This window comes from Eumetopias jubatus, unplaced genomic scaffold (genome assembly GCF_037043125.1).
Source record: "Eumetopias jubatus isolate StellerSeaLion01/CBP00866 unplaced genomic scaffold, mEumJub1_p1.0 scaffold_1, whole genome shotgun sequence".
Taxonomy (NCBI): Eukaryota; Metazoa; Chordata; class Mammalia; order Carnivora; family Otariidae; genus Eumetopias; species Eumetopias jubatus.
In genome coordinates, this window is record NW_028274807.1 from 200,604,477 (window position 1) to 200,632,000 (window position 27,524).

The following is a 27,524-nucleotide window of genomic DNA, read 5'->3' on the forward strand; positions in this document are numbered from 1 at the left end:
TGGCGTCTGATGTATGGGCTTGGCCCAGCCCCTCCCTTGGTAGGAGGGTGGCAGCCGTGCCTGGCAGGCACCGGGGGGAGGTGGGATCTGTACCCTGGGTCGTGTCTGTGTGTGGGTGTTGGGCGGGGGGGACGGTTCTCATGACCCTCACAAGACGCTGCAGCGAGAACCCCACCCAGGATGGGCTGGGGAGCCTGCAACCCGGGGCGGAGGGGTTGGAGTCCCTTCAGGGGCCCTGCCTTCTCTGCAGCACAAGTGTTCTCAGGCCGCCATCTGTGTCCTGTCGTCCGGGAGGAGCTGGGAGAGGAGGACGCTGTACAGATGACTCCAGGCACAGTGGATCTTGGGGCCCTTTTCCATGCTCCTGTTTTCGTGCTCCCCGTGCCTGGGACATTTGAAGGGGCTCCTGGATACTCCAGGCGTCCGGGGCCGGGGGCCGGACCCAACCGTCTGCCTGTGTGAAGGCCACCTTGGGTGGTGGTTCCTGACTCGTAGCCGGAGGCGAGCGCCGAGACTGTCTCTGTCGGGTCTCATGTTGCTGGCTGGGCCTGCGGGGCTGGGGGTCGATGCCCCTTTGAATGAGAAACGCCCTTGAATCTGGACAAGGCTCTCCCCCGTGGCTCTCTGCTTAACCCCCCAAGCCCAGAGACCCCCCAGCCTCCCTCCCGTTCTGACCAGAGGCCCCACCCGCCACTCAGGGGTCTTCATGGAATTTGAAGAGACCGAGGCTGATAGATTCCAAAAGGAGCCCGCCCCTTCCTTCCCTCCCAATGGCCCTAAGACAGCAGGAGCCACACTGGTCTGTCCGTGCCCACTGTGGTCACGGCTGCTATTCTCTGCCCCGAAGGGCCCCCCCCCCCCGCCACCATTTCTGCCCCTTGTCGGGACCAGAGTCAGAGAGGTCAGCAGTCAGGCACCATCATTTGGGAGGCTAGGAGCTTTAGTGCTTCAAAAGGAAGAAACCAGGTCCCTGCATGCCCAGGAGGGCTGAGTGTTGAACATGCTATGAGTTGTTCACTTTCACGTCTCAGCCTTCTCAGAACATTGTTCTAGATAAAGGTGGAGAATGAAAATCTGCCATGATAACGTAGGAATTTCTAAGTCCACCCTCAAACGCCACAGCTGAGAACAGAGACTCTGGCTCTGAGAGCTCTCTGTGATTTTGCTCACTTGGGTCTGGCCACAGTTTCGGTGGCAGACACTTGTCATCTAGACTGACCAGTCTCTTCCTAGTTTTTCCGATCAAGGTGGCAAAAGTGGCCTCTCGTGGCTTGGTATTTCCCACAATTGTGCTAGAGTGCAAAGGACCTTGTTTCTTGCTGGGGGCGCCTTCAGGGGTTTAGGAAGTGACTTGCCTTCGTAAATGAACTTTCTCCAATTTAAATATTGGAAGAGTTGTCCAGACAAAATCCGGGAGTTGTGTGTTTTTGTTAATGTTTTTGGTATTTAAAGTACTGTGCTAATCGGTGTAACAGCTAAATTTGTGCTGATAAATGGTGGTATCATCTTGGAAGCCACTTGAAACTTTGGGAATGGGTAGAAGGACTCCAGAGCCTCTGGGCCAGGGCTGACAGATGGCTGTTGGCTGTGTTGGGAGCCACAGGGTGGGCCTGGCTGCCCCAGGCTTCTCGTTGGGCGCTGACACTGGTGTATCCGGTTCCCTTTCAGCCCCCAGCTTTTCCTTAGGATAACACATTGCGGAACAAATTCAGACCCAAACCATCTGGTGCTCCTCTATGGATCTCCCTTTAAAAGTGTCGTGTTCTAATTAAGGATGATGGCTTATCCCATTGCAAATATTTACCAGAAATCTAAGGCAAAGATAACATCTTGGTATTTGAAAGGAATTTGTTCCGTGATCTCAATTTGGGGGTTTTATTTATAAGCGTCTGTATTACCTAGCTAATATGTACACTTGAAGCAGAATGATCTTCAGGCTGTCCCAGCGGCCACAGGTCTAGGAGCTCGCGGTGGGGGGGTGGGGGGGTGGGGGGATGGGGGGGTGGATTGGGGAGCTGGGGGCTTGGGATGGTGGCATACTGCCATCTTCTGGTCACGGTGTGGAATTTGATCCAAGGCTGCTATGGCTATTTCTGTGTCTGGAGCTCTTTAGAAAATCACAACAATGAGAATTCAGTAGTGCTGGGGCTCAGGGCGTGACCTTGCCTTGTCTCTACCCTGACCTCTGGTTTAGATGTGAGATACACCTAAGGAAATAGTTGAGTCCTGTAACAGTGAGTAGACTGGGGCAGAAAACAAACCCGAGTGTTTCAAACAGAAGATCGATCACCAGAGTGTTGGGAGGGCAAAGCAGAGGCTAGTGACCACTGAAGCTTTTCACTCCGAAACTGGCAGGGGCACAGCGCTGTAATGGGACCATGGGATGTGCCGGGGCTGGGTGCTCACTGATGCTGTAGGAACCCGGGGACCTGACTTCCCCGCCAGGCACTTCCTGTGAAAACATCACCATTCCCAAATTCATCTCCTCCCCAAGATCTCAGGCCAGGAAGCCTGGAGACCTGGATTCTAGTTTAAGTTTCGCTTCCGCCCCCCGCCCCCTGACTTGCTGGGCCTCTGGGGAGAAGGGCAGAAATGTTCTGGTATGTGGCAGGAGCCACCCTGTGTCACTGGATGGGACCCCAAGTTGGCAGCTGGCCGGATTTAATGAGGAAATGTTTGTCAAGGGCCAGATCCGTCCAGCTCCCAGTGGGAAACTGATGGCATAAACCAGAGAAGAGGTCACAGAAGTGGGCTTAGCGAGAGAACTACTTGCAGAGCTGCGGGCCTCGGGGAAGCCTTCCAGGGTGAAGCACAGCGGATACTGGCCCTGTCATGAGGGACGGGGACGGAGCCGCCACCAGCCACCACCAGCACCAGGAGCTGAAGCTGGAGGAGGGGCCGCCCCAGGAACGGAGGCCTTCGGAGGAGGAGGGTGGTGCCTGCCAGCCTGCCCCAGGGCAGGAAGGACACTGGTGGAGTCATTACCCTGGCCCCTTGCTCTGCCCACTTCCCAGGCTCCTGTCAGCTCCCCTTGTTGGCCAAGCCTCCTGAGGACCAGAGGGCAGGGGAGCCCGGCAGGTGCAGATCGGGGTGGTCAGCTTCTGAGTGCAGAGCGGGGTGAAAAATCAGGATGGGCCTGGTGGGCAAACAGCGCATCCAGCACGAGCGCCTCTTTGCCCTCGGAGGTGCATAGCAGGTGTTTTGTCATTCAGGGCCACAGGGTTAAGGCCATAGTGGGACTTGGTTCCCAGCTCCCAGGGATTTCCCCCCACACCCCATGACCTGCTGCCCCTTGGGAGGCGCCGCACGTTCCACCTGAAGGGCCTCAGAAACCTCAACTCCTTAGGGCTGATTGGCCTCCTCGCCCCTGCAGGCTGGGGGGTGATGCTGGGTGTGCAAATAGGGACCCAAGGGAGACTCGAGCTGCAGACTGTGTAAGATGCGTTTGTCCCAGGGCAGAAGAATCCAGCCCGGGCAAGGCACAGACCCACCCCAGGGATGCAGAAGGCCATCTGTGTCCTTCCACCCACCGGAATGTGTGTGGGCACTTCAGCCTCCTTCCTCCCTGCTCCCAGCCTCGCTTACTGACCTGGAGTCAAGGTAGCAGTTGCTCATCAGTGTGTGTGTGTGTGTGTGTGTGTGTGTGTGTGTGTGTGTGTGTGTGTGTGTGTGTGTGTGTGTGTGTGTGTGTGTGTGTGTGTGTGTGTGTGTGTGTGTGTGTGTGTGTGTGTGTGTGTGTGTGTGGCACTGGGGGCAGGCAGAGGCTCCGGCCCTGTGTGGTGTGTGTGTGTGTGTGTGTGTGTGTGTGTGTGTGTGTGTGTGTGTGTGTGTGGCACTGGGGGCAGGCAGAGGCTCCGGCCCTGAGGAAAGATGCCCTGGTGGAAAGCCCTTGGAGCTCCACGACTGGGCTAGGGCCTGGCCCTGGGGACCACCTTGGGACAGTGGCCTCAGGTTCTGTAAGATGTGGGCGTCTTGTGAAAAGTGTCACTGGAGAAGGTAGGCCCCTGGAGACCCTGAGGGCTACGAGAGCCTGCAGGGCACGAGCTAGCCCTCCGTGGCCCAGAGAGCCGGGCCTGACCTTGGTGCGGGGTAAGCTGGGAGGCCACCCCACACCTTATTGGAGGAGGACAACAAGGGGAAGGGGTACCACCCTTGCCCTGGCCTCCTCACTCTGACTCCCAGGCAGCCCAGCCTAAAAGAGGTTTCCCAGTGACCCATGCCCAGGTTCCTGCCTGTTGGCTTCAGGCTCCAGGCCATGCAGGAAGGCCCTGCCTTTGCCCTCTGTCTTGCCGGCACCCCCCCCCTTTTACCCCCATAATGAGAGGTGCCGCTGTGGCACTGTCCTTTGGTTGGGGACTAGGCTGGGGGAGGCACAGATGGTGTCTTTTCCTGGCGGGGAGGTTGAATCCATCCAGAGGGAGTGACTTGCTCAAGATCACCCAGCGAGGAGGACTAGAACCAGCTTCTGACTCCCAGATGGAACCTTGGACTCCTGCTGCTCCATGCTGCCCAAGTTCAACCTCTGACCCTGCCCTTGCCTGGTGGGGAGTGGTGCTCAGGTTCCCTGTGCCACCTCCTGCACCCCTGTGTCCCCAGCTCTATCACTGGGCCAGGTCCTTGGGTCTCTTGGGGGACCTGCCAGGCCCTGGGTCTTCTCTGTTTCTCGTACCTCATTCAGTCTTGGTTTCTCCTCTGCTCCCCTCCCTCTCACCTCCCGTGGTTGTCTCCATTTCTCCTGTATTTTTGTTTTGTTTTGTTTTGTTCCTATATTTGAAGGGAGTCATATTTAGGATTTTCAAATCTTTGTGTTAAAAAGTTTTTTAAAATTTTTAATTGAAGTATAGTGGGCATGTTAAGTTACTTTCAGGTGTGCCCCATAGTGATTCAACAATTGCACACATTATGAAATGCTCACCCCACGGTAAGTGTGTTACAACATTATTAACTATTTCCTGGGCCATACTTTTCATCCGCATGACTCATAATTGGAAGTGCCCCCTTCACCCATTTTGGCCATCCTCCCCACCCCCTTCCCCTCATTAGGCAACCACCAGTTTGTTCTCTGTGTTTATGAGTGTTTCTCATTTTTGTTCATTTTTTAGATTGCACATGTAAGTGGAATCATACAGTATCTGTCTTTATCTGACTTACTTCACCAGGCATAATACCCTCTAGATCCACCCCTGTTGTTGCAAATGGCAAGATTTTATGGCTAATAATCCACTGTGTGTATATGTGTCTGTGTGTCTGTGCGCACGCGCACACCGCACATCTTTATCTGTTCATCCATCGATGGACAGTTAGGCTGCTTCCGTGTCTTGGCTATTATAAATTATGCTGCAGTAAACATAGGGGTGCATATCTTTCTGATTTAGGACTTTCGTTTTCTTCAGGTAAGTACCCAGAAGTGGAATTACTGGGTCATATACTATTTCTATTTCCAATTTTTTGAGGAAGCTTCAGACTGTCTTCCAGATTACCTTCCCACTGACAGTGCATGAGGGTTCTCTTTCCTCATATCCTCACCAATACTTGCTGTTTCTTGTCTTTTTGATTCTAGCCATTCTGACACGCGTGAGGGGATATCTTACTGTGGTTTTGATTTGCACTTGCTTGATGAATAATGTTGAGCATCTTTTCATGTGTCTGTTGGCCATCTGGGTGTCTTTGGGAAAATGTCTATTCAGGTCCTCTGACCGTTCTTTAAATTGGATCATTTTTGGTGTTGAGTTGTAGAACTTTTTATTTTGGGTATTATTTGGATAGCTTATAAATTTTAATATTTTGAATATTAACCCCTTATCAGATACATCATTTGCAAGCATCTTCTCTCACTTGGTAGGTTGCCTTTTTATTTTGTTGATGGTTTTCTTCACTGTGCAAAAGCTTTTTAGTTTGAGGTAGCCTCAGTTATTTATTTTTGCTTTTGTTTCCCTGGCCTGAGGAAACAGATCTAGAAAAATGTTGCTAAGGCTGATGTCCGAGAGATTTGTGCGCATCGGCAGTTGATTTACATTTATTGCTGGGTAGTATCTCATTGTATGGATTCACCCGAGTAGATCTTTTCACCAGTTGAAGGACATTTGGGTTGTTTCCAGTTTTGGGTGATTATGAATAGAGTTGCTAGAAGCATTTATATACAGGCTTTTGTGTGATCAGAAGTTTTCATTTCTCTTGGGTAAATACTTAGAAGTGGGATTGCTGGGTGATATGCTAAGTGCATGTTTTATTTCATAAGAAATTGCCCAACTCTTTACAAAAATGGCCGTAGCATTTTGCGTTTCCGCCAGCAGTGTCGAGTTCTGGTTGCTCCCCATCCTCTAGCTCTTGGCATTGTCCATCTCCCCAGCTGCCCCCTCCAATCTAATAGGTGTACACTATTCTCTCATTGCAGTTTTAATTTAGATTCCTTTGATGACTAGTGATGTTGAGCACCTTTTCATGAACTTGTTTGCCCCCTGTGTATCCTCTTTGGTGAGGTAGCTATTCAAGTCTTTTGCCCATTTTTAATCGGGTGGTTTATCTTGTTGAGTTTTAAGAGTTCTTTTATACATTTAGGGTGTAGGTCTGTAGGCCTCAAAGGATGTGGGGGCTCATCAAGGGAAAAGAACAAGAGGCAGTTACACACACAAACTTTACTGAGAGGTGCTTGGAGGGTGTTGCGTGGAGGGGAAGGTCCTCATCTCATGAGACTGTCTGGAAGCTTGTGGTGCAGGGGCCACCATCCAGGATGGGACGATGGCAAGGGTACTCTGGCTGGGAGAGAGGAGAAGGAGATGGGAGCAGGGGACTTCTGTGCCTAGGTGTGCGTGTGGGGTGGGGAGGCTCTGGGTCAAATAGCCCCAGATGACTGCAGCAGCCTGGGGCTTACAGCCATAGGGCTCTGGCTTAGCAGTGGGTAGGAGCTGTTAGGTAAGGTTTCAGTGGGGATAATATGAAAAGCAGACAGGCTCTAGCTGGCTAAAACTCTGCTTGTTTGGGCCATTTCAAAAATAATGTGTTAAAATTTGAATTTGGCACCAGTTGGCTTTTGAGGTAATGGGTCTCATGCCTGTTTTTGGAGCCAGTGATAAAGCATCCTTACGATCCAGAATCCTATAAAGTCAAAAACTAGGATTTCAAAACCTTTTTTTTTTCAGCCAGTCTGCCCATTTAGCTGTAGAGAGCCAGAAGAATTGATCCAAAAAGGAGAAGGTTCTGATTTATCTGTTTAATTTGCAGGCAATATTTGGTGTGTGTCCCTTACTCTAACATTTGGTGAGTGTTGTCCATCTACAGGCAGCAGGATGTGCTAATAAGCACCAGAGCCACGTGGGGCTAGGGCGACTTGCCACTGAACCTGTGGTTGCCCCGGTAAAGGTAGAAGGAAAAGGCATGGCTGCAGAGTAGGGGGTTAAAGTTGGAGGCCATCTGCAGGGCATCTGTTGGTCTCCTGGGAATCACCCTATGGTGCTGCCCCATGCGGGGCAATTAATTCTGTTAAATAACAAAAATTCAACCGAATACATTTTAAAGATCCAAGGGGCTTTATTAATCCATTTGTGAATTGGGCAGCATCTCTGTTTAGCAAGTAAAGGGGACCTCCAGAGGGTTACAGAAAAGGAAAAGTTTTTAAAGATAGGGAGTGGGGGACAAGGGGATTATTAGCAAAGAACCCATTGTTTTAGGCAAGGTTGCCGCTCCAGAGGGGAACAGCAGGGGTCGAGCAGCAAATCTAGTGCGGACCAGGAAAGTCCTCTGTAGACTGGTGACTGCTGAAACTGCGGCTAGGTTAAGGCCCCAAGTCCACCAACCAAGACCTGATACCTAACCTAAGGGACACCATGTGTGGTTTCCTTTTTCACAGTTCCATCTCCTGGGTGTCAGGGGCAGGTCCACTTGGCTCCAGTGCTTATAGCAGAGCAAAGTACACGGGTGCTGGAAAGGATGCCTCCCTCTCCCTGGTAAAGTCTTTACTCAATAGAACCGTGTTAGTCAAATCTATGGACCACTTGAATGTATCCATTCAAGCAGTGATATCTAGTAGAGGTGTTCTAATTAGAGGAATAGCCCTGTTTAATTCTCTGTAGCTATAATAAGCCCCCACCTAGTAGCGGTGGCTTTTAACACAGGCCAGCCCAGGGCACTGAAAGAAGAGGTGGGGCGGGGGGAGTCAGTACCCCTTCAGTAACTAAGTCAGCTAGGCTAGGCCAGCACCCTCTGGGTACAGGTAGGGGAAGATTAACTCTTCCCAGCAGCTGGTGCCCGGCCCGCCCCCCGCCCCCCCCAGAGCTTCCTGTGGCTGAGACAGAAACAAAACCTGGTCTGGATTAGCGAGCATAGGTCAATAGTGGACTGCCAGCACCCCGTAGGGATGTTTACAAAAGGGAGGGGCTAAAATGCCCCTAGGTGTATTATTTCTGTGGCTTCTTGAATTCTTTTCGCCACAAACCCAAATTAGAGTGGTTCCTTTATTAAACGTTGGCCAAATTACCTTAATGTGTGTGACCTCTGTCTAGTCTTGGGACCTTGACTGATGTCAACTCCACCTCCAAGGAGAGTATGGTTATGGTTAGGAATTCTCTGGAGGGAATGGTTTCTCCGTTTTTAGTCCACCCATACCTGAAGCTGAGAGAGGCAGCTCTCCCCATCATCCTTCTCCAATGGGTAGACTTCCCTTCAGTTAACCTACAAGGAAAGGACTGTTACTTTTCTGAGGGTCCCAGACCTTGCAGAGCTGTGAACTGACTTCTACTTTGGCAGGGGCCCTGTGTTCCACTGTGGAGTCCTGTAAAATCCTATGAATAAGGCATGCAGCATTTCTTGACTTTTCTGGATTCACCCTTTTTCTTCATTCCCAGCTTAGAGGGTTTCTCAATTCCGGCCCCCTTCACCAAAGATTTTAAGGTTTTCTTTTGCATTTGCAGTTTTGAACAACGTTTGGTGCTGTGTGTAGAAAGTTTTCTCTGCCTATCTTGACCACCTTTTCCTGGAAAATGAAAGCCCAACAGCAATTCAGTTTTGTCTCTAAGTTATTCACAAATCACAGGCGCTGTGGGATCCTGTTTACTCTGTTTACCCGTTTCCTCTGACAAACTACATCCTTTGTGCTCATGCACATATGGTCCACAGATTTTTGCCTCTATCTCACTTCCACCTCCATGTCCTCTGCCACATACTCCCTTTATAACAGATTCGAATAAAAAAAACGGCCTCACGGGCTTTCCTTAGCCACGATGGCTACATTTTTTTAACGGAGGTAAACTTGGCATAGGACATGATACTCATTACAGGTGTACGCTAGGGCTACTTTTAACTCACTTTTTAAAAAAACATAGATCTATAAAATATAGGTCTTTTTTTCTCCTTTGTTAAAAAAGGAAACATTTGGGTTAGATCCTGCAGCTGTGTGACTTGACACTTCCTGACTTTGCACCCCACGTTAGTGTGTATTCCTCCTCGCGGACTTTGCTTCGGACCGAAGCCAAACATGCGACTGTCCCAGAACTGCCAGGTGCCGTGTACAAGGCATCTCCTGTCAGCTTCTCCACCCAGCCTTGTCCATCTCCAGCCACCCTCCATTGACTTACTTTCCTTTATCCTCCTGGTCACAGTTTCAAGTTTATTTTGAGGAAGAGGGAATGGTGGGTACTTTAACAGCCCAGAAACCCCCACTGCTGCTTGGAGAAATCCCCCATTGAGATTGCATTCTCATGAGAGTACGGTGTCCCCCTCTCACAGCCAGGACAGCACACCCATGGGGCTCAGGCTTGATGTATTAGTACTCTGTCCCCAAACTTCGGATCCTGAACCAGTGATAAACTTAGGGGGCAGTCCTTTATCATGTCCACTACAGTGGCTGTGATAATAGGCACATTGAAAGTTCCATGTGATTTAGCTTTTGCTGTATGTTCTATTTCCTAATCCTCTTCGGCATTTTTGTATTACCATCTATATTCTGAGTCACTTCCAGCCGCCGTTAAATATTAACGTCTATGTTTTTCTAACACATTTAGGTTTTGCTTGCATTTTAGAGGACACTGACTAATACAGATGACCTTCACTTTTACAATTTTTTTTAAAGTAGGCTCCACGCCCAACATAGGGCTCAAACTCACAACCCTGAGATCAAGAGTTGCATGCTCGGGTGCCTGGGTGGCTCAGTCAAACAGATCTTCGGCTCAGATTGTGATCCCAGAGTCCTGGGATCGAGCCCCACATTGGGCTCCCTGCTCAGTGGGGAGTCTGTTTCTCACTCTCCCTTTGCTGCTCCCTCTGTGCACTCACTCGCTCTGTCAAATAAATAAAATCTTAAAAAAAAAAATAAAGTTGCATGCCCTACTGAGCCGGGTGCCCCCTTTAAACCAGCCTCAGTCTGAAGTCATGCTTTCCCCCGATATAGGCTCCCTTTGAATTGATCTGCGCCCAGTTATATTTTACTCCCTTAGTATTCTATACTCACCCTGCTGGCAAGGACAAAGGATATGTTGCTCTGCCTTCTGTCTGTATAGTGCCGGATCTGTACTGTCTGTTACAGTGTCTGATTTACTATAGGTAGTTAAATCATTGCTTCTTTCCTAATATCACTAAAACAATCATTCTGGGTTTGCGAATAGAATTCTCTTTACTACATTGAGGGAGATGATGCAAGGTTAATTCCATCAGTTTCCACATTACATATGCAAAGAATACATCACCAGAATGCTGGATTCACGAATTCTGGACACCACACATACTATGCTCATATCATCACATATTGCTTTGGAGACGTAGCTGCCAACAGAAAAAACAAGATCATCAGTGGACAAATGGCAAAGTAATTATATTCATTGTTGATAAGACTAAATTTGAACCTGACAAAGATATGAATATTCTTCCCAAACGAATTGGTCCTTTGATCACTGAAGTTATTCTTAGATTTGGTTTTGACTGCACAGATCTGACACAGTTATGCTGATTATTAACTGCAAGAGTAGCAATCCCAACCTGCTCTGAGATAGCACCTGCCGGAATTCTCAAGATAACCTAGCAAATCAGATATATTATTTAATAATGATGAGAGAGAATATTTTTTAAAGATTTTTTTTTATTCATTAGAGAGAGTGCTAGCAAGACACGAGAAGGGGGAGGGGCAGAGGGAGAGGGAGAAGCAGACTCCCTGCTGAGCAGGGTGCCTGTTGCAGGACTCGATCCCAGGACCCCAAGATCATGACCTGAGCTGCAGGCAGATGCTTAACCGACTGAGGCACCCAGGTCCCCTGAGAGAGAATATTTTCATTTTAAAATAGAATTCTGTTCCCTTTGATTATACCTGCCCTCTTCCAGGAGAATACTAAGAGGCCATGCCTCCCTCCCCATGGGGGTGATGTAGAGATTGTGGGGCATGGCCCTGTCAACCATTCTTATCCTGTATTAATGAGGTGATACTCCTACCCCTCTTCTCCAGGAGTCCAGAAACAGTGGGGATAGAGTTCTGTTGACCATCCCTGCCTTGCACTAACCCAAGCAAAGGTGGTACCTTTACCTCTCCCCTGCAAAGACCGAGGTAGAGCCCTGTTGACCATTTCCTCCCTGCAGTAAGGTGGAGGAAAACAATGTCACAAACATTAATCAAGAGAGAACAGGAGTAGCTAAATTAATAACAGGTAAAGTAGACCTCAGAGCAAAGAAAATTGCCAAGGCCAAGGAGGGTTATTACACAAATGTAAGAGGGCCAACTAACCAAGAAGACATAATACTACTAAATGTATATGCACCAAATAACAGAGCTGCAAAATGCATAAAATAAAAACTGATAGAATTTAAAGGAAAAAGATCAATCCACATTTATAGTCAGAAAATTCAATCTTCTCTCATAATTGATAGAACCACTAGATCAAAAATCAGAAAGAGTATGGAGGAACTGAAACAGATAATCAACAAGGTGATGCCGACGTCAATTACAAAACATTCCACCCAACAAGAGCAGGGTACACATTCTTTTCAGACACACATCAAACATTCACTAACATACACTATACCCTGGGTCATAAAGCAAAGTTCGACAGACATAGAAGAAAAAAAAACATATGGAGTATGCTCTCTTTAATTGATTCAACCTAGAAATCAAAAAGATAGCAATAAAATATCCAAACACTTGAAAAATAAACATACTTTTGTTTTTTTTTTTAAAGATTTTATTTATTTATTTGAGTGACAGAGAGAACGAGAGATAGAAAGCACGAGAGGGAAGAGGGTCAGAGGGAGAAGCAGACTCCCTGCTGAGCAGGAAGCCCGATGTGGGACTCGATCCTGGGACTCCAGGATCATGACCTGAGCCGAAGGCAGTCGCTTAACCAACTGAGCCACCCAGGCGCCCATACTTTTGAATAATCCATGGGTCTTCACTCCTGAAACTAATATTACATTAAATATTACATATATTACAATATATATATTCAAACTGGAGTTTGAATAAAAACTAGAAAATAAATAGTAAATCCATGGGTCAAGGGGGAAAGGGAATTTAAAAAGTATATGGAACTGAGTGAAAATGAAAATCCAGTCAGTTGAAATTCGAAAGTTGCAGCCAAAGCAGTGCTTGGTGAGGAATTTGGAGCATCAAATGCTATTATTTAAAAAGAGAGGTCTTGGGACTCCTGGGTGACCAACTCTTGGTTTCGGCTCTGGTTGTGATCTCAGGCCTGTGTAGGGCTCCACACTCAGCAGGGGGTCTGCTTGAGATTCTCTTTTTCCCCCTCTGCCCCTCCCATGGCTCACTCATGCACTCTCTAATAAATCTAAAAAAAAAAAAAAAAAAAAAAAAGGTGTCAAAGCAATAATCTAAGCTTCCACCTCAAAAATTAGAGAACAAAATTAACCAAAGCAGGAAGGAGGAAAATAAGAGAGCAGAGATGAAACTGAGAAAAAAAAAGACAAAAGAAAAGCTATTTCTTTGAAAAGATAAAATTGATAAACCTCCAAAAGACTGACAAAGAGAGGCAAAGGGGTGGCTCAGTCGGTTGAGCATCTACCTTTGGCTCAGGGTCCTGGGATCCAGTCCTGAGTTGGGCTCCCTGCTTGGCAGGAAGTGCGCGCATGCACGCACGCTCTCTCTCTCACATGCACTCATGCACGCACACTCTCAAATAAATAGAATCTTTAAAAAAAAATAAAACCAAAGAATTCATAGTTATGGGGCGCCTGGGTGGCTCAGTCAGTTAAGTGACTGCCTTCGGCTTAGGTCATGATCCCAGGGTCCTGGGATCCGAGCACTGCCTTGGGCTCCCTGCTCAGCGGGGAGTCTGCTTCTCCCTCTCCCTCTAACCCTCCCCCTGCTCATGCACACGCTCTCTCTCTTTCTCTAATCAAAATCTTAAAAAAAAAATCACTGTAATTTGTCTTATTAACAATCTAAAAAGGAAACATATGCTCTAGTAATTGATGCAGGAAAAGCATTGGCAAAATTAAACATCTATTGATGATAAAAACCCTTAGCAAACCAGGACTATACAAATATACAAATTATACAGTTTTGACAAAAACAAAGGGGAAAACCTTAGTGACCTTGGGATAGGCAAAAATTTCTTAGATACAACATCCAGAGCCCAATCATTTTAGAAGAAAAATTGGAGATTCATCAAAATTAAGAACACCTGGGGCGCCTGGGCGCCTCAGTCATTAAGCGTCTGCCTTCGGCTCAGATCATGATCCCAGGGTCCTGGGATCGAGCTCTACATCGGGCTCCCTGCTCAGTGGGAAGCCTGCTTCTCCCTCTCCCACTCCCCCTGCTTGTGTTCCCTCTCTTGCTGTCTCTCTCTCTCTCTCTCTGTCAAATAAATAAATAAAATCTTTAAAAAAAAATTAAGAACACCTGCTCGATGAAAGACAGTGTTAGAGTAGAAAGACAAACCACAAAGTGGGAGAAAATATTTGCAAATCCTTATCTGATAAAAATTTATATTCCAAATATATAAAGAACTATCAAAACTCGCTATTAATAAACAACCCAACTAAATACTGTACAAAAGATTTGAACCAATGCTTCACCAAAGAAGGTATCTGGATTGCAAAAAAGCAAATGAAAAGCTGCTTGACATCATTAGGGAAATACACAACTATAATGAGAGCACACTATACACCTATTGGAATGTAAAATAAATAAAACAAAACTGGAGCAATACCAAGTGGGAATGCGAAGACGTACAGCCCCCTAGGAGTTTTGCAGTTTCTTATAAAGTCAAACATACCATATGACCCGACAGTTCCACTCTTAGGTAAATATGAAAACATGTTCATCCCAAGCTAGAAACAACATAAATGACCCTCAGCTGGTGAGGTGATGAACTGTGGTCCATCCGTACAACCACACACTAACCACTCAACCGCAAAAGGGAGTGAATTCCTGATACACCCAGCAAGGGTGAATCTCAAAACCACCACGCTCACTGAAAGAAGCGAGACACACAAAGGAATATATACTATGTAATCCCATTTACATAAAAGTTTAGAAAATGTAACTAATTAATAGGGACAGAAAACAGATCAGTGGTTGCCTGGTGCTGGGGATGGAAGAAGGGACAGCCTACAATGGAGCCTAAGAAAACTGGGGATGATGGAAATATTCTGTGGTTTGATTGTACTTCTGATTAAAAGACCTTACGTTTTTGCCAAAACTCAAACTGTGTTGGACAACTGGACTCTATTTGGGGAAGACATAAAATTTCTTTGCATTGTTAAAAAAATTAGATGGATAAAAGACATAATGCTACACGGTATGGAACATGTGATATGAAGGGGAAGTATTTAAAATTATTGAGAGGAGCTTGCAGGGGCTCAGTCGGTCAAGTGTCCTGGCTCTCGATTTCAGCTCAGGTGGTGATCTCAGGGTCAAGATTGAGCTTCCCGCCTGGCTCCCTGCTCAGTGGGGAGTCTACTTCCTTCTCTCTCTCTCTCTCTGCCCCATTCATTCTCTCTCTCTCTCAAATAAATAAATTTTTAAAATTTTTTAAAATTATTGAAAGGAGAAAAGCATTTCTGACTCAGAGTAGGCTAAGATTAATTAGCTATGATACAGAGAAAAAATAAAATCTGTTAGGCATAATTATATATCAATTATATATGATTAAAATTTTTTTGCCTCAAAAACACTGGAAAATTTTATCTGAACATAGAGATTTAAATTACAGCTGCACAATACTCCATGATGTGGATATGCCATAGTAATTTAAACAATCTCTTATGTTTGGGCAGTTAGTTTCTAGCATTTGGCAATCACAACTCCTGTTGCAATAAACAACAGATGGATTTCTAATCCAAAGTAAACTCCTGCTAGTGGTACTTGCAGTTGGAAGAATACATGTATTTGTGCTTTGTTAGATATTACCAAAGATAAACATAAGGACAAGCAACAATGTATATAAAAGACAAGACCTCTATGTATGGTATGTAAAATCTCAAGAAAAACAATTTAGATGAAGGCAAGCAATCTACAAGAAAACTAAAACGGAGATAAAGACAGCTCGCTAAAGAAGCGCCCCAGGGGCGCCTGGGTGGCTCAGTCGGTTAAGCATCTGCCTTCAGCTCAGGTTGTGACCCAGAGTCCTGGGATCGAGCCCCACATTGGGCTCCCTGCTCAGCGCGGAGCCTGCTTCTCCCTCTGCCTCTGCCCCCTGCTCGTGCTCGCTCTCTCTCTCAGACAAATAAATCTTAAAAAAAAAAAAAAAAAGCAACCCAAATGACGAACGAACTCAAAAAAGGTATAAACCTTGCAAGAAAAGACAGGTATTGAGGATATAAATGTCGCATATTCTGCTGTGGGCAAGCAAATGGGAGCCCTTTTGGAAAGCCTTTTGAAATGTACTGCAAGGGCTGTGAACACATGCCAAGAACTAGCAATTCTCTTTCTGGACATAAGTTTATTTAAATACATCCTCAGAAACTCTTTTTATAAACCTCCCTTATTATCCCTTCATTTTTTTATATCAAAAGTTGAAATCTTTAAGGCAAGGTAAGTCACAAGGCAGGGCTTACCAGCTCGGTGCTGGGTCGCTCCCTAGGTGCTCCAGGTGACAGCAGCTCCTGAGGTATGGATAACGGCCTTCCTCTTCCCACATGTACAGGTGCAGAGAATCATCCATGGATGTGGTGAGGACGTGCACAGAATCCTTCAAAGGATACCTGGGATGAGCGGCCCAGAGTCAGAGCCACGAGCGGTGGGCGGAGGAGGCTCATACCTACCACCCATAAGTTGCCGATGGTCCTCTGGTGGTCCTCAAATCGTTGCAGCAGGTGGCCACTGATGGTGAAGAGGAATAGGGACGGCCCACTCTCAAAGACAATCATATTTCCGTCTCCGACTCCCATCCAAATAGGACTCTCCATATGAAGCGGCAACAGGAAAGTTGCAATCTGATGGGCTGTTTTCATGCAAAACATACACGTGCAGGCAAGCTGGGGATCCTTCAGTCCGCATACTGGCTTTACATGGAATGAAAAAACACTCGCTCCTTTCAGGGGACCTCAGTCTGGTGAGGAAAACGAAGGGCAGGCCAGTGACAAACAGATGTCACCGACCACGGTGATGGGTGCCCGGACCCAGGAACCGGGGGCGGTGGACCGTAACAGCTCAGACATGGAGGAGGCACTGGGATCCAGGCCCTAAAGCAGGATGGGAATCTGAACAGACCTGCCCAAGAGTGGGGTGGAGCATAGTAGAGGTCAGAGCATGGGCATGAGAGGCAGGCAGGCCTGGGGTAAAGAAATCCCCTCCAGCTAAAGAAACCCTCTGCCCCCTTACCACAGAGTTAGGCCTCCCAAAGAATGCACACACGGAAGGGACTAGAAACCATGTCTCTGATGGGGCACAACCTACCTTGGATGTCTGTTCTGTCCCCTGTCCTCTCAGCCATTAGCTCAAAGGTGGTAAATCCTGTCTTTTTGAAAGAGCCTCTTCGGTACATCACTGTTATCCTGCCTGTCCTCCTTGGGGCCCAGCAGGCTCTGCAGCAGGATGGAAATGGGATGGAGAGTGACAGAGGGCTTTTGCCTTCTGACGGTTTCAGTAAGCTCTCTGTGAGAAACACCTGGGGAGAGATTATTGCACATGTAGTCAGGTGAAGGGAGAAGTTATAGCATGTCAGGGCAGGAGTGACTCCAGAAAAGCCTCCTTAAAAGTCCTTGTTTTGTGGGGGTGCCTGTCTGGCTCAGTCGGTAGAGCATGTGACTCTTGATCTTAGGGTCAGGAGTTCAAGCCCTACACTGGGCATGGAGCCTACTTTAAAAAAAAAAAAAAAAAAGGCTTGTTTTGTGGCCAAAGCTTTACTCTGAATCTCAGGGAGCATTAAGTAGTCCCTGCTTGTCATCTGACATCCAAGGACCGTCTTCCTCTCCTGCCTGGCACGGTCATGCAGGGAGCAAAGTCCCCAAAGCTGCTCTTCTGGCACTCCCAGGGGTTATAAAACCGTCTGGCCACACTGGAGCCCAGATCAAGCTGCCATTGGGTGGACCAATTTTTCCCTGCTTGGGGAACTCGTCTAGCGCGGGTCGGCTTTCGCTGCGTCCTCTCAGCTCCTTGCTCCCTGGTGTGCGGTCCGCACGAGCCACGTAGTAAAAATGGCAGACTCAACGGCCGCAAACTTTCTCAGAGGGACATTCGGAGGCTGATACGTTCTTAGTTACTTCTGGACTTCTTTGTCCCTTCCAGCCAAGGTGGATAAAAGTAAAGCAAGGAAAGCTAAAATGAACAAGGTTACCAAAGATCCTCCTTTCCTGAGACCTCTCTCACCTTCCTCTAGCTCTTTGGCTGATTCAGGCTTCATGAGGAAATTTTCCTTAATAAACTTTTTTTTCTTGCAACTTGACACTACCACTTCAAAGAACACTGTTTCTTTTTTCCTTTTTTTTAAGATATTATTTGTCAGAGAGAGGGGGGACATGCCACCACAAGCAGGGGTAAGTGGCAGGTAGAGGGGAAAGCAGGCTCCCTGCTGAGCAGGGAGCCCGATGCAGGACTTGATCCCAGGACCCCGGGATCATGACCTGAGCTGAAGGCAGACACTCAACTGACTGAACCACCCAGAAATCCCAGAACATTTTTTCTTGGCTACAAAAATGGATTCTATATGCAATATGGCCTTTGAGAGGAGGGAGCACTATGTGTGGTCCTCCCTGAGTTCTTCAGCTTCTCCAACACTTCCTAAACCCCACCTTCCTAATGCTTGACCCTCTGCTCCCAAAGTTAAAGCACAGAGCAACACCTACCACTGGCAAGATATTCTGATGTGTCCCAGATGCAAAGATCCATTTCTTGTCGGGAGAGCAGTGTAGGAGGTCAACACTATATTTAAATGCACTGACTTTAGAGACACCCCTTAGCTCAGGCACTGTCAGTGTGTAGATGTCACCTTCAGAGTTGCCTACCTGAAACCAAACACCACCACCACGTCAATGGAAGGAGACAGGAAATCCTAGAGCACACAGAAAGCAGGATTGATTGTCAGCTGTAAAACATACTATGGTTTCTTCAATCCCATAATGGAGATGAAAAGCTGCCTCAGCGTTGTGAGAATGATCCCAAGGAATAAAACTTTCTAAGCCCCAAAGCACTCTTCTCCAGCATAGTTATTCATAGCACATCAACACTGTTCTTTTCTCAGTGTCTTCCCAAACCCACAGCTCGCTCTCCCTAATCCCTGTCCAAGGTCAAGTACTATACAATACACACTTGAAAGAAGAGATATAGATAGGAAATCATTCAGGGAGGCTTTTTTTTTTTTTTTTTTCTGGAAGAATGACTAGGGAAACGTACTTGTGGTAGATCAAGGGCCAAGATGGTAGTGAGGTTTGTATGGCCAACATTCGTGGATATGTTCGGACTCTCAGGGTATGTGGTAGCGATGACTCCAAGAAGACAGACAGTGATGTGACAGTCATGGGGGTCACAATGCCTGTCAAGGCAACAGGCATTTTGTTTTGTGGGCCCTCTCTAGGTGAAGGGCTCACTTACCATCAGGAATGGGCCATCATTTGTGAGACAGCTTTCCAAGGAAAAACAGGCCCGAGGCATGGTGAGAGTAGCCAGGGCATCCTCATCTTGACAATTCCACACTTTGACAGTTCCCTCCAAATCCGCAGTGAATGCAAGATGCAGCTGAGGGAGGGTTGCCAGACGCACGATACTAGACTGCTGGACTGGGCTGGACCAGATCATAGTGCCCTAGAAAATGAAAGGAACACTGTCGGTGCGCAAGGAACTCTGCACACCTACTGGGCTTTCTTTCGGCCAGTGTTTTTTTGGAAGCCTCCTCCAAATCAGATCCATTTCTCGCTTCTGGGAAAAGAGTAAGAGAATTCTAAACATCTCGATTATTGGAGGGGTACTGAACGCAGAAAAGAAACAATGTAGTATATTCAAAGACAAGATCTCACTATGTGATGAGCATAAAGAATGATCACGCTTCTGGGCTCAAGTCAGTTCTGCCTCTGACTAACAGTGTTACATTCAGCAAGTTACTTACCATTGTGGCTTCTTACAGGGCTGTCATATTACATTTCACAGCACATGAAACATTCTTAGAATTCTGCCTAGGGACGCCTGGGTGGTGTAGCCGGTTAGGCATCTAACTGGGTTTTGGCTCAGGTCATAATCTCAGGATTGTGAGATTGAGTCCCACATCGGGCTCCATGCTCAGTACGGAGTCTGCTTGGATTTCTGTCTCCTTCTCCCTTCCCTCCCAAATAAATAACTAAATCTTAAAAAAAAAAAAATTCTGCCTTGTCCACAGTAGGAATTCAAAGAATATCAACTCTCATAATTGTTATTCCATCAATTTTGTACATTGCAAATAAGACAGAAGAAAGTTTCCCTTCTAGATTTTCTTTAGCCTTTAAAAAATTGTGAAGTATATCATACGAAGAGAAAAGAACACAAAATAAATGTAAAATTTTAGTTATTATAAATTGATCATAATAACTACTTCTAAGCCCACTTGTAGCACTTGCTCTATTAACATCTGTACAATCCCCAAATGTAATCACCATTTTGATTTGTAACACTCAGGTTGCCTGTGTAGTGTTATCTATTGCTGTGCAATAAATCATCCCCAAATTGGGTGGCTTAAAATCACCTCACACCTGTCAGAATGGCTAAAATAAAAAATGCAATGACCAACAAGTGTCCGCAAGGGTGCAGAGTAAGAGGAACACTTGTGCCCTGTTGGTGGGAATGCAAACTGGGGCAGCTGCTGTGGAAAACAGTATGAAAGTTCATCAAAAAATTAAAAACAGAACTACCACATGGCCCAGCAAGTCCTCTACTGGGTATTTGGCTGAAAAAAAGGAAAACACTAATTTGAAAAGATATATGCATCCTTATGTTCATTGCAGCATTATTTACAACAGCCAAGATACAGAAGCAACCCAAGGGTCCATCGATAGATGAATGGATAAAGAAGATTGATGTGTGTGTGTGTGTGTGGGTGTGTGTCCTCACCCACACACACATCCACACCCACACAATGGAATACTACTTGGCCATGAAAAAGAATGAAATCTTGCCAGTTGCAACAACATGGATGGATCTAGAGGGTATAATGCTAAGTGAAATAGAGAAAGACAAATACCACAGGATTTCACTCATATGTGGAAGAAACAAACAGAAAAGAGACAAACCAAAAAACAAACTCTTAACTATAGAGAAGTTACCAGAGGTGGGGGTGGGAGATGGGAAACAGGTGATGGGGATTAAGGAGTGCACGTGTCATGATGAGCACCAGGTGATGTACAGAATTGCTGAATCACTATATTGTACACCTGAAGCTAATATAATGCTGTATGTTAACTACACTGGAATTTTTCTTTAAATAAGCAAAATAAATAAAAATAAACCCTCTCCAGGGGCACCTGGGTGGCTCAGATGGTCAGGCGTCTGCCTTTGGCTCAGATCATGATCCCAGACTCCTGGGATTGAGCCCTGCATCGGGCTCCCTGCTCGGCAGGAAGCTTGCTTCTCCCTCTCCCACTCCCCGTTTGTGTTCCTGCTCTCGCTATTTTTCTGTCAAATAAGTAAATAAAATCTTCAAAAAATAAAAATAAAAATAAACCCTCTCTATAAAAACTGGGTGGTTAAAAGAGAAGTTTTTGTTATCTCAGTTTCTGTTAGAAATTCAGGTGCCGCTTGGCTAGGTGGTTTGTGGCTCAGGGTCTCTTACGAGGTTGAAGTTGGCTTCATAAGGATGAGTCCAAGATGGCTGACTCATAAGGCTGGCAAGTTGGTGCTGGCTACCGGCAGCCCTCAGTACTTCACCACACAGACCTTCCCTGTAGGGCTTCTTAAGGCTCCTCATAACACTGTGGCTGGCTTTCTAGGAGCCAATGACTCAAGAGAGAGGAAGTGTCTTTTATGACATATCTTCAGAAGTTACACACCATCATTTCCACAATGTCCAGTTGGTGACAATGTCCAGTGGACTACCTAGGATCATGAACATGGGACAAGGAATACTGAGGCCATCTTCCAGACTGGCTGACACACTCCACCCTGCAGTCCCTAATAACTCACCTCCCTCCCACATGCAAAATACACTCGCCATGTCCCATGCCCCCAAATGTCTCACCATTACAGCATCATCTGAAAATCTAGGATCTCATCGTTTAATGCAATGAGGCTGTTTAGATTCAGCTCATCTTGATGTGAAAACCTCAGAACTAAATATATAAGTTGTCTGACCCCTATCCCCAAAATAGAAGGCTAGGAGATTATAGCACAGATAAGGATAACATTACAGACACTCTCATTCAAAAAAAAAAAGGAAAATGGTGGTAGAAAAGCGGGAGTCAGTGCTACACAGAAAATTTGAGCTCCAACAGAGAACATGCTGGTAGTATGTTGATCAGGATTCAAGACCTGGGAAAGATTCTTCAGGACTCGTGGCTCCACTCACTGGCTCTGGGTTCTGCCTTCTGAGTTATCCTGCCCTGTCCATATACGGTGGCCCAATTCCATAGCTGAGTAGTTTCACAGGCTGCTTCTTCCCTACAAAAGTTTGGGATTCAAAGGCCTCTTTTCCTGTTGTGATATTTCAACCCCTTAACATTCAAGCTGGCGGCATTTCTGCCAATATGATTCCCTGAAAAAACTTTGTGGGTCTCCCAAGAAACTTGAAGTTGATGTCATTAGACAAGAGCTGCACCCACAAGTCTTTGAGATAAATCCCCTGACATCCTGGGCTGCTGCTGGGGCTGGTGAGGACAAGGCTTTAAACTTTGAGGTCCATTGCTTGACCTCAGTTCTGAGGCACCCCCTTAGATCTTTCTGTGGTCTAATAAAGAATTTTGCAGTCACTCTTTGGCTTCACCTTTATAATATGGTTTATTGACACTGCCTTGGATTGATCTTGCTTAGAGTCTACATCTTAAATTTTAGCATCATTTGCCCTCTGAAAGGCTGCAACTTTTCGGAACTAGCAATCCTTGGCTCTCTTTTCTCTGACAGTCATTGTATCCTCCCCTCTTCTCTCGTTTTACTACAAACAGCAAGCAGCAGTCAGCACTCAGCATTCCGCCTGGAATTCTCCTTAATAAGAACACTCAATTCCTTGGATATGTTCACTAGTTTTCTCATTACCTGGGGTGACAATGTTGTTAAAAATTTCTGCAGCTCTGTAACAAGAACATTGTTTCCTCCAGTGTCCAATATCTTTGTTTACATTTCCCTTTAAGTCTTCACTGGCAGCCTCATGGCAGGCCACTAGGTTTTTGCTAGGTCTCCTCAAAGTCCCAAACTCTCCTGAGTCTTTCTAGCTTCTTCCCACTGCCTGGTTCCAAAGCTGCTTCCACATCTTAAATTTTAAGAAAAGCTGTACTAAAAACTGTTATCTGTTGCTGCCTAACAAATGCCATAGCAGCTCAAAGCAATAAACACTTATCTCACACAGCTTCTGTTGGTCCAAAATTCAGGAGGGGATTCCTTGAGTGGCTCTGGTTTTGGGTTCTTCACTAGGTTGCAGCATGTTGACTGGAGACACAATAATCTGAAGGACAGAAGGTTAGCTTCCAAGGTGGTTCACTCACATGACTGCAAAGATGGTGTTGGCTGGTGGCAGAAGGCCTGAGATCTTTGCCAAGTAGGTCATCCACTGGGCTGCTTGGATGTCCTCAGGGACATGGTGACTGGTTTCCCCTAGAGCAAATTATCCAAGAAAGTACCTTTCTGATTTTCTCAGCTTTAGTGAAATGTAATTGACATATAACACTGTATAACTTTAGGGGCACCTGGGTGGCTCAGTGGGTTAAGTGTCTGCCTTCAGCTCATGTCATGATCCCAGGGTCCTGGGATCGAGTCCTGCACTGGGCTCCTTGCTCAGTGGGGAACCTGCTTCTCCTCTCCCTCTGTCCCTCCCCCTGCTTGTGATCTCTTCTGTCAAATAAATAAAATCTTTTTTAAAAAGCATTGTATAACTTTAGGAGTCCCTTCTAGACTTTTATTTCATCATTCTCCTGCCAACTCATATATTCATAAAGGGTTTTCTTCAGAAGACCCTGTGTGAAAAAGTGTCATTATATACTTTTGACAGGGAGAGGAGAAAAATCCAAACAGGGAAAGCCAAGAAAATACAATAACTTGGGGCCCACGTTGGGGTCTTCCAATTTCCTATCTAGCGATTCTTGCACTACATATACTGGTCCTGATGTAGAAGACCTTTGTCCGCCTTGGAAGTGATCGGAGTTAGAGACCACTTCCTGAAAAAGTCAATGTAACAAATGCCAACAGTTGACGGAGAGGCGGTAGAATAGGTCATGAAGATGCACAACACCCAAAGTGTATTTCACAGCCATTCCACGTTACCAATAGAAAATAAATCCTTGTACAAATTTATATACAGAAATACACGTTAGGGATGCCTGGGTGGCTCAGTTGGTTAAGCGACTGCCTTTGGCCCAGGTCATGATCCTGGAGTCCCGGGATCGAGTCCCGCGTCGGCCTCCCTGCTCAGTGGGGAGTCTGCTTCTCCCCCTGCTTGTGTGTGCACGCACTCTCTGACAAATAAATAAAATCTGAAAAAAAAAAACACATTAAAAAGTGAATTTTCTGTGTGTCTACAGTCTAAATGGAAAGGTCACAGTTTACCAATTAGAAGACTCGATTCGAAACTCCATTTCTGTCATCAATTCCAAGTAGCATTTCCCCCCAGCACTTGCTGCCTGTGTGGAACAGGATGGACAGAGCGAGGCTTTATTTGTGCTCCTCACTGGCCAGACTCACCTCCTGCACGTCCCAGGCATAAAGCATGTGCTTTGACGACACCGTACAAATGACTGACTTCTCCTGTCTATCCATTGTGTGGCCATGTCCTGACAGATAAGCCATAGGTCCTAAGATTCCTAGAAGGAAACAGACAATACTGGGCCACCAGATAATTGAGGGATGATCCAATCGAATAAAGAGGACTTTGGAAAGATAACTAAGTTTTCCTGCACCTCTTAGGAGGGTTTGGGAAACAATTATGGAGAAGAGAAGAGGCTGGCTCCAGAGTCATCCAAACGCGGGTTCCCATTGCAGATTGGTCATTTGGGAGACACTGGCCGACTTGTTTTTCCTCCTTTGTTTCAGTTTCCTTACATAAATATATACATACATAATCCCCATCCATAAAATGGGGATAAAGAGGTCTCCATCAGAGAACTGTTCTGAGTTTTAAAAGAGATAACTAGGAATAGAGTGAATGGTAGAAGCTCTGTTAAGTTTCCCTTTTGTTTAACATTTTTATTCTAGGAGGGACAGGAAGCCTTTGGAGAAAGGGAGTCATGGGGCCTGATTTTAGCTCATGAAAAGATCACTCTGGTCTCTCCATGCACCACAGACCGTGGGGGACAAGAGAAGACGCAGGGAGACCATGACCGCTACCACAGCAACCCAGTCCCACTACGCTTTCATTTTCTTTCTCTTCACTGAATGAAGACACAGGGAAAAAAAAAAAAAGTTTCTTAAAACTCGTTTGTCATGTTCCTCTAGGGGACCCCTATCCCCGTACCAAGGTTCCCACTTGCTTCTTTGAAGATGAAGTCCTCTGGCTTTACCGATGCCATCCGGTACTCCAGCCTTGTTTGTTTGAGGAAAAACTGCTTCCAGGTCTGTGAGCCCAGGCACAGGGAGAAGTTGCAGAAGCTCCATTTCCTCAGACACAGGTTTCTGGAAACAGAGTCATCAGCCCCCCAGGCTGCCCCTGGTCAGTCCTCCTCCTCAGCAGCACTGGTCTCATGGACCCTTTCCTCACCGTAAGCCTCACTTGTGCCTCTCCCAGCGCAGCCCCACACAGGCCGCCTTGGTACACACTCGGATGTCCTCTTCCTCCCGTGAGAAACACGGGCCTTCCCACCTTACCCTTCCCTTGCTCACCTCCACAGCTGATCATTCTCTGCAACGCTATTCCAGCACTGAGGGAGAGAAAGGAAGAGGTAAGCAGGCAGTCCGTACCCAGACGTTGGCTCCTCCTCTGCTCTCCTTTGTTCTGGGAGCAAAACCCTCATGGGTTAAGCAGCCACCATCCGGGCTCTCAAAGCCCTCCCAGTGTAGGGAGACCCGCACACAGTAACCGCAGAGGCCCATCGCCGCGAGGACAGGCACTCGGAATTCTTGCGGGAGAAACGTGGGTTTCCTGGGGCTTGAAACGGGAGTCACAAGGACCATGTAGTCAGCACAGCGTCCTTTTCGCTTAACAAAATGTGAGGGCCTCAGAGCGAGGGATGTTAACTCCCCAACACCCAGTGCAGCACTCTGCTATTCCGCGAATCGGTGCTCAACCTGGTCAAGAGAGGCAGCTGCAATCCAGGGCCCTGGGCCTATGGGAGCTGAAGGAATGGGCCTGAGCAGGGTAAATGTAAGCAGTGAGGGAGGCTGTGTGGGTCTAAGGCTGGGGTCGCCAAGATGCGGAGGCGCTGCAGTGAAGGGAGTCTGTGCGAGGACTTGTGGAGGGGGGTGGGGCGGGTCCGACAGAGAGCAGCCTGTGGAGAGCATTTACCCTGTTCACTTGGGAAGCCTGGAGCAAGCTGAATGCGTCCAGGAAGGAGAAGATTTTCAACAGCGGCACATCAGGCACGTGGAACTCCATCTTCAACGGGCTGCACCTCCATCCAGGCTCCTCTCCCGTTGCTCTGAATTTAAAGGCTTGGCCCACGTCTGCAGCACTCAGGGCGATTTCCACCCATAGCTCATCCGGCTCTGATAGAAACAGGCCGCAGGTGTGCACACTTCGGCCTCCTCCCTGGGGCCAGATCCCCGCAGCTGAGGGCCTTCCTCCCAGTGTTTGCTCGTTAGGGTCCATTGTTTAAACGTGTTCCACAAGACCTCCTTTGGTGCTGGGAACTGAAAGTGCAGGATCTGGGGCCGCTCTAGGAGCTGATGAACTTGTCAGAACTCTAGGAAGTTCTGACTGACACGCTCACAGTCATCAAATTCAAGTCTCTGTGGGACATCCTTTAAGTTCCAAATCACCGGCATAGGGAATCAGCTTGGCATTTTTTTTTTTAAAGATTTTATTTATTTATTAGAGCGAGAGAGCACAAGCAGGGGAGCGGCAGGCAGAGGGAGAAGCAGGTTCCCCACTGAGCAGGGAGCCCGATGTGGGGCTCGATCCCAGGACCCGGGGATCAGGACCTGAGCTGAAGGCAGACGCTGAACCCACTGAGCCACCCAGGCGCCCTGCTTGGCATGTTTATACGTCTACTTTGGGACGTGGAATCCGTGGGCACGGCCTATCTCTTAGCACCAACGCAGCTCCTGGGTTTCCACCTTTGTGCGTTTCACTTCCGGCAGAAGGAGGAAGCATGGGCCACACAGACTTCCCCACAGAGGCCCTGCTAAGGGCACAGGGCCCGTGGGACCTGGCTCCCACAGGTGGTGCCTTTCTCTTGTGACCCAATTCTTTTCTTCCAAGAACTTGACAACTGATTCCACTATTTTCTATGAGTTCCTCTGTGAAGCTCAGTGGGGACAACCCCTTCCTTGAACTGCTGCCTCCAGCCTGACCCACAGTAGTGGTTCTTGGAAGCCCCGTTTTCCCTACAACGTTATCTACTCCATTATCCAAAACGAGACTGGGCTTTTCAGGGATAAACGTCCTCTTCCTCAGAATTTGCAGTGGACGAGCGCCTGGGTGGCTCAGTTGGTTAAGCGACTGCCTTCGGCTCAGGTCATGATCCTGGAGTCCCGGGGTTGAGTCCCGCATCGGGCTCCCTGCTCAGTGGGGAGTCTGCTTCTCCCTCTGACCCTCTCCCCTCTCATGCTCTCTCTCTATCTCATTCTCTCTCTCAAATAAATAAAATCTTAAAAAAAAAAAGAATTTGCAGTGGAAAACCTTTCACACTGACAGGCCCATCAAGTACAAGCCTGACAACTATGGGAGGACACATTTTTCATTCTGTTGAATTAGGTTCATAGGAAACTGGTTTGAAGAGAATGTGCTTTAAAGAGAAAGAAATTGCCATAAAGAAAAAAAATTCTGGTTTCAAGAGAGATAAAGAGAGTCTTCCAGTATCTTTCATATCAGTAATTCTAGTCCTTACTAAGT

The 27,524-nt window shown here is 47.0% G+C and overlaps 1 protein-coding gene across 1 annotated transcript; it reads right to left on the reverse strand.

Moving 5' to 3' along the window:
• Positions 1–8,274: 8,274 nt before the first annotated feature.
• FBXW12 (F-box and WD repeat domain containing 12) lies at positions 8,275–26,142 on the reverse strand. Its single transcript, XM_088023347.1, has 11 exons — positions 25,922–26,142; positions 25,433–25,590; positions 25,245–25,306; positions 24,990–25,147; positions 24,221–24,339; positions 18,965–19,174; positions 18,220–18,378; positions 16,832–17,042; positions 16,198–16,376; positions 15,991–16,124; positions 8,275–10,752 (listed from the first exon to the last, which is right to left on the reverse strand). The coding sequence occupies exons 1-11, from the start codon at positions 26,064–26,066 to the stop codon at positions 10,653–10,655; spliced, it is 1,635 nt and encodes a 544-aa protein (XP_087879473.1). The 5' UTR covers positions 26,067–26,142; the 3' UTR covers positions 8,275–10,652.
• Between the last annotated feature and the right edge of the window lie 1,382 nt (positions 26,143–27,524).

Coding starts and splice junctions, on each gene's coding strand:
- FBXW12 (XM_088023347.1), bottom strand. CDS start 26,066: ATGGAGTTCCACGTGCCTGATGTGCCGCTGTTGAAAATCTTCTCCTTC. Junction 18,379..18,964: donor ATGATGGCCCATTCCTGATG/GTAAGTGAGCCC, acceptor GTTTGGTTTCAG/GTAGGCAACTCTGAAGGTGA. Junction 17,043..18,219: donor ATCAGAATATCTTGCCAGTG/GTAGGTGTTGCT, acceptor ATCTCTCCCCAG/GTGTTTCTCACAGAGAGCTT.